The sequence below is a fragment of the Coffea eugenioides genome, chromosome 6 (assembly GCF_003713205.1).
Source record: "Coffea eugenioides isolate CCC68of chromosome 6, Ceug_1.0, whole genome shotgun sequence".
NCBI lineage: Eukaryota > Viridiplantae > Streptophyta > Magnoliopsida > Gentianales > Rubiaceae > Coffea > Coffea eugenioides.
This window is the reverse complement of record NC_040040.1, coordinates 52,244,216-52,251,436: the sequence shown is the minus strand read 5'-3', so window position 1 is coordinate 52,251,436 and position 7,221 is coordinate 52,244,216. Positions and strand designations below refer to the sequence as shown.

General features: G+C 38.0%; 1 protein-coding gene across 1 annotated transcript; it reads right to left on the bottom strand.

Moving 5' to 3' along the window:
- Positions 1-273: 273 nt before the first annotated feature.
- LOC113775407 (glucan endo-1,3-beta-glucosidase 6) lies at positions 274-6,327 on the bottom strand. Its single transcript, XM_027320265.1, has 2 exons — positions 5,361-6,327; positions 274-1,677 (listed from the first exon to the last, which is right to left on the bottom strand). The coding sequence occupies exons 1-2, from the start codon at positions 5,699-5,701 to the stop codon at positions 564-566; spliced, it is 1,455 nt and encodes a 484-aa protein (XP_027176066.1). The 5' UTR covers positions 5,702-6,327; the 3' UTR covers positions 274-563.
- Positions 6,328-7,221: the final 894 nt, after the last annotated feature.

Sequence of the window (7,221 nt, the reverse complement as noted above, 5' to 3'; positions counted from 1 at the left end):
GTTGCTATGTGCAAGACATGCTGAGCCTGTTGAGCATTTGTTTTTCTAGTGTAATTTTTCAGAATATGTCGTTTAGCACCATTGGGCCATACACAGGGGTGTCTATGGTTGGAGAGATAAATTGATTCATGGTGTCAATTTATTCAGTACCCCAAATATGAGTTCGAAATATAAAAGGCCATCAGCTAGAAGCACTGGATATTCCAGGAGAGTACAATCTAGGCAGTCTAGGTTACCACAATAAGGGAGAACAAGTAAAATAAGGATGCAAAGTAAAACATAACCTAGGCTGCATTAAGAAGAAATTCGGGAATGGATAAACATCTGTCATGGAAAGTAGACCCGAGAAAGCAGATAAGAAGTTGGAATCAATGCTAGCCTTCATGCATCTGCCCAAAACAATGATCTTCTTCTTAACAGTAGCTAGCTGGAATTTACTTCAAACTAGAAAAAGTGCACCAGAAAAAATTTACTTCTTAACGGTACATTTTTGCTGATTCGCCAACCAGCTTCAACATCTACTCCTAAGAAGTCAATAAGATTGCTAGAGATTAGGTTAGAGCTCACTGCGTCGTCCACAGAAAGAGAACTAGAAAAAGAATCGAACAGAGTGTTTTCTCAATGCTGCTTAATCTGTGTGCAGCAGCCCCATAATATGGCTTAATCTGTATGGAAAATTTGCAACTTCCAACTGATGGATCTGATCGTGTGACGGTCGCAAGACCTTGGAATTTGCAGGCACTATCAAGCTGGTTGTGTATCTGATAGTAGCTGTTATATGCATATGAAATGTTACCCTGAGAATCTAAACTTCCACAAGATGTCTGATATCCGAGGCTTGTGCAGTCTCCAAGTGAACATGCATAGCTCACCGTGGGAGCCACTTGTGGATCAGTAAGCTTGGCATCCGGCTTCAATATGCACCACTTCTTTTCCAGTTCCTGTACACCTCTTGCAGGGACCAAACCTGAATTTGTTGTCCCAAGGTTAAGAGAGTATTTTGGTTGACCATCAAAATAAAACACTCCCCAGTGACGTTCAAAGTTCCCTGGTTGAATACTCTTGGCGTCCTCATCAATCAAACTAAAGAGATATGCATCAATGGGTCCAGGCCTCATCGGCGTTCCTTTTCCACCTGACACATGAGACATGAAACCTTGGTTGAACCGTTGTGCATAATTTAGGTTAGCATTCCGGTCTCCGTCAGTGGGCCAACCAATTTCTCCAATTATAACAGGAAGGTTGCCAAACCCATTTTTCTGTAAAGCCCACACAAGAGTGTCATGATTTGCATCAAACATGTTGTAGTAGTTTGTGCCCCCATCATTCACAGGTGATGCATTTCCATCAAAGAAGGCATAGTCAACTGGGAAGTTGGGGTCAATGTAAAGGCTAATGAATGGATAAATGTTGACAGTAAAGGGGGCACCATTATCACTCAACAACTTGACTATCTGAAGCACAAAATCATGGATATCAGCTCGAAAATCACCAGCAGAAGGTAAGCCATTTGGACTTTCATAGACGTCAGCATTAAGGGGAACCGTGGCCTTCACTTGATTGCTAATACCTGCTTTTATCAGGGCAGCTTGAATATTTTGTAAAGCAGGGTAAGTTGTTCTTAGGAAGGTTCCATTATACGTGGACAAGAAAGGTTCATTTCCAACAGCAACATACCTGCAAAATCACCAAAATCGGTAAACAGCCCAAAAGACTATTACATTCAAAAGAGATACAAGGGTCAAAGTGGAGACTAGTCTACTCCTATGCTGAGCTGCCATATCATACCCTGTAATAATATACACTACAAAATCAAAACAGATTCCGTGAAATCAAAACAGGTCTTTTAAAAAGGCAACGTCATGACTTACAAGTCATGGAAAGTCAAGAATTTTCAGTTTAACACAACATGACCATGGTTAAGCAAATTGCAACTATGACTCAACAACACCAACTGAATGACAAACAGTAATAGGATGACAGTGGAATCTACTGTAATTTTCCACATCACTGGCATCGTGAAGCTATAAAGAACACAAAGATGCGCTGCAAATCGCAATTGTCCATCAGAACCAGATTCATCTCCAAGCAAGGATCCAAGCAGTCAGTCTGCAAGACTAGACATCATGATTCTTGAATGAGGGACGCAATAAACTTTTAACCACTTGGATGGCAAATTAGTCGAACCACGAGAAGAGAATGTAAAGTGCAAATTGCAGTCCTACCAAGGTGTGGCATTAATGCAATATTAGAAAGTCTTCTTTATCGCCTGCTTCAATTTTTGGTAGATAAGGGGAGTCAGAAACTTTCCCTGAGAATCTAAAACTCCAAAGATGGTATGATGTTCCCATTGCAATCATGTTTTTGAATTTTTATCAGTAGTAAACAGGCAGACAAATCAATAGCTCCACTGACAATTTTGTTAAAAATTAACAATCAAATTCAAAGCTCCCTTATAAGCTTCTAGTAGACAAGGTTCTGAAATCAGTTATTCATACAAAACCTTACTCCTACGGAAGGTTTTGAAGCACATAACATATCTTCAAGCAGGATAATCAGATCTCTCCACATAAATGTACATACAAGTGCGAATCTTAAGGCCCCTCCAAACGTGGAATTCGGTAGAAAAGAAAATCAAGCTTCGAGATGCAAGAAAATGATCTTCTCTTAGTGATTTCTTAAAACAGCAAGGACATCAAATTATGGAGAAAGGTGCTGAACTTAATCCTAGAATTTTTTTTGCTTGTCTTGAATTGGAATTGACACTTTTTAGTTGAGTGTCATTCCAGTCTAGCAAAGCAAGTGGACTGATCATTTTCTTTGTGTCACCTATTTTCATTCTTTCTGACTTTCCTTTATAAGATCAGTTTCCAGGCTACTTAAAGCGAGTAGAAAAGATTTAGCTTGTTGATGAACCAAAGGTCTTTGTTAAGTGGCAGTGTCAAGCTTTGCCTAGATAAGAACTATCTGGTTTGAAGCTCCTTCAGCCTTCCCCTCACCCCACCTTAGGGAACAAAAAGGGTTGTTGATGGCAGAAAAAATTCTTGGAATGAAGTGTGGGCAAAAATTTTCAGGTATCAAACTAAACCAGACAGTCAACTGAATGTTGAGCCTGAAGTTTTTGCTGTGCAAATTCAGGTAGACCCAAGTCAATTTGTCATGCCAACGCTTCACCCAGAGAGACCAAGCTCAGGGGTCAGAGAAACAAAGTCTTGAATATCTATGGTAGCCCAGGTTGACAATGTTGAATGACTTAAGCAGAGGGAAAAGGTACCAAGTATCGACAACAGATTCCAGCTCTCTGCACATCCCGAACAGAAAATAAACTTCATGTATGCAACAAATTTCTAAAGCAAACCAGAGCACAACTCTAGCCAGCTATTTGTCCAAGAGGCTGATTTGCTGGTAAAATCCAGTTATAAAACTATGAACTTAATAAAAGTATATGTCTATCTGCCTCTTTTTCTACAATTCAACTTACCACACATTCAGGAACCTATAATAATGCTATTTGCCTGTCAAGTTATTGAAAGTGCTAAACATGCTCATTGTACCATTCAAACATCTAGAAATATTCTCTTCAAATACTTCATAAAAACTTCTCAATCAATTAAACTTCTTCATTACAATGATCAACAAGCCTACCATTGCATTATTCACCAGAAAAGGTTTCAAGATGTTGGACTTCTTTTCTTTTGTGCATGACTTTGTCTGGGCTTATTTTTGGGGCTTGGTAAACGGCAGCTATGAATCCATTTAAGGATGATACTGAAACTAGCAATTTGAACTTGTCAATCAAACAGGAGTATCATCCTTAGCAACCTAATAGAGGATTATCCTTTTTTTACAAGTATAGTTCCCATGTCAAGAACACTAAACAAGATAGGGTTAACAGAAGGAGGGAACAGGTGACAAGATTTTCTTTGTCTTTTATCACATCTGAACCAATAACTGCTTCATTTTTAGAGCTCAATACTCTATAGTTTAGGAACAATATGCACCGTTTTTACGTACTTCAGTTACCATGAAAAGGCTTATAGTGGTATGACAGTTTTATTCAAATCATATTGTTCTTTCAATTATTTCCCTGTATATGTATTTCTTTTGTTCTTGAGTGACAATAATTCTCCACAATTTTCACAGCAATGATTCAACTATAATCCCCAAATGGCAACCTTCAAGGATTGAAGCATGAAAGCTTCACCCACATCTCCTCGAGGAAACGAAGAAATAAGTTGAACAGAGTCCAAAGCCTGTGCTAGTAGGCCTTTCATTAAGAAAGAGTTTTTCAAAAAGGCTTGCCTCCACCTTCAGGCAGTGACCAGTTCCACCCTAACTGCCATTTGCACCACGAATTGAACTCTGCATGAGCACTAAGTTGGAAAGTTCTACTTCATTCTTGAAAATCATTTCATTAAGGTTTACCTTTCATACAACATGGCAACTTTAACCAGATAACAAAAATGGCATACCACAAACAAAAAGTTCCTTCAAAAAATTGTAACTTAAGTTCATCTGATATGAGTCACACTTCTGAAAAATGATAAATCTGAACAAGCAAATTACCTATCCTGAACATGAAAGCCAGATATACACCGACAAAAAGTCACATAAGCAAAAGCTTTGGAACACATAATGCTAGCTCTCTATCAATTCCAATTTCTCAAGGACTCAAATGAATCAAATAGAAGCACAAACGAATCATTGTGAGAACAAGTTCCTGAAGAAGATTCAATATTGTTATGTTACAACTTCTCATGAAATTTCCTTATCAGATTCCACAGGAACTTCTGGTAGCAAAGCAAAACTAGAACATACTCAAGCATACAGAAAGTACAGCAAAGAGAACATCGTTTGAGTGATTTAACTTGTTAACAAGCAACAACTATTGCTTTTTTGGAAGGACGCCCCACAACTTTTTTTTTCCTTTTTTGGGATATCTTGAGGTCATGTCCCCCAGTTTTCAACATTGAGCAATCAGAAAAGGATAAATGCTAAACCAACCTAGCACTGTCAGTGGCCAACATTTGGACCTTTAGATAGAAGACACAAAAGGCAAGTGATTTGGCGTCTTAATCTCGTACCTTTTTACCTCACCAATCAAATAGTAAGAATATGTGGAATAAAAAAAACTGAGTTGGTTTAGCATTGCTCACCGGACAGCTCCTCAACAAAAGCACCTTCAGTAATCAAAAACCTCATTTTTCTCTGGGGAACATTAATTTTCACAACAGAATCAGCATTCAACATGAGAAACACACAATTAAAGCACAAGCAATGTCTGAATCCAAGAAAAGATAAAAACTTTTCCACGTTGCTTCAGCAGAATCGAGCAATGCCAGGTATTAGCATAGGTCTACCTGATGTTAACATTGCTGGTGCTGAGATGGGATGAGACATTTTCTGATACCCATTTTTCAGCTGCCTTCATGCTACCAGCAATAGGTGCGAGCATGTCATTAGGCATGCCAACCATGACTTCAATCCCAGACTTACCCAAAGCTTTCAATGTATCATAATCAGCATCAAAAAGCTTCACTTTTTGAATTCCATTCTCTCTCAGCATCCTCACAACTATATCAGGTGGCAGCCTGTGAGTTGCCTGCGTGCCCCAGTTGGCACCTATCCCATTCACTGGAAAGACCATGGGAAGCAATGAAACCAGCAATACTAACATCGCACGTGCCCTAGAAAACCCCATTATTTCCTTTGAACCAGGTGTATAAAGAAGTAAAAACTGGAGTAGACTTAGTTTCTGCAGCTCAGATGACGGGGGATACTTGAAGCAGAACAACTGAGATTTAAAGCTCAAATCTTGACCCCCTAAATAGGGTGCTCAGATGGAGAAAGAGGTCAAATAATGGCAAGAAACACAATACATATCCAACATCTGATCTGAAAACTCTAGGATTCCAGAATAGTGACACAGTAGGAAAGAAAGGAATTTTACATCAACAAGAAATGAAATTAACCAGCTTGGTTAGAGCTAAATTACTTCATATACTAGCTTTAATCAGATAGAAACCAAGAGAATACGAAAAAAAAAAAAAAAAGAGTTCACAAGAAAGCTATAGAGGGCTTAACAAGTTCAAGAACCAGCTAAACAGCACGGTAAGTAGTAGTGATCCAGTCCAGATTTGAATTCTTGATATATGAAACTTTTTGGGAAAATGGAAAAATGGGTTTTGGAGCAGAGTATCTAAAAAGTGAAGTTAATGCCTCATTGGACCATTATGAGGATTACATAGAGTATTTATGCGAAAGGGAAAGTTAGTGCTAAAAGTGCTCTGCCTAGTGGTAACGGTATTAATATTTTAAAAGATTTCAGACCAAAACGAGACAGAGAAAAGAGATTTAGTGCCTACCTGTAGTAACATGAATGAGAAGTAATGAAGGGGGCTAACGAAGAAGGCGGTTTTGGTCATTATCAACTGCGCGGTTTTGGTCATTATCAACTGCGCGTAACTTTTTTTGCACATCGCGTAATTTTTTTGCACATTGCGTAATTTTAGAACAAATTTTTATGGAACCCACACGTACCGTAGAAATCGAGTTACAACTTATAATCTCAAACGCACAAAATTTTGAGATCAAATCATGGCCATTAACCGCTGTTGCATCCCTGCCCCATTTCCGGAAGGATATGTTCTGGAGTACGACATGACGACGTCAAGAATCTAACTTATGTGCTGCAACTGTTCGGCTGTCTACTCAAAAGCACTTCTTGACAACAAGGACAGAAGAGAGAGAGAGAGAGAGACCGTGTGGGTACTACTGAGTATTTTCTTTTATGTTTTTCTTTTTGGGGCCACAAATAAACTGGAATAAGTTATAAGTCCGCATCTTTTAAGAAAGAAAGAAGAAAGAAAGAAACGTCAGCAGCTATCTCTTCGGTCATGGAGATCTCTGATGAGGATAAGTACACTATTTATTTCGAATAAAAAAAAAAAAGGAAAGCCAGGTTAGCTTGAGATTAACGAGCATGATGGAATATTCTCTGTAAAAATTTACTCGTTTGAATTAGCTTTTTTTTACATGTTTTTGAAATATTTTACTATTTGTTTATATTAACATTTTTAGGGATATTTTTAAAATATTTTACTGTAGTAATATAGTTGAAAAATTTTTACTGTAGATGAATTTAGGTTTTTTTTTTGTATTTTTGGTATTTTTTTAAGGTTTTTTTTTATGTTTTTGGTGTTTTTGAAGTTACTTTTTATA

What these genes read in the sequence shown, in the direction of transcription:
- LOC113775407 (XM_027320265.1), bottom strand. Translation starts at nt 5,701, where the DNA reads ATGGGGTTTTCTAGGGCACGTGCGATGTTAGTATTGCTGGTTTCATTG. An exon ending in ACCAGCAATGTTAACATCAG is followed by an intron (nt 1,678 to 5,360) that starts GTAGACCTATGC and finishes GTGATTTTGCAG; the next exon opens with GTATGTTGCTGTTGGAAATG.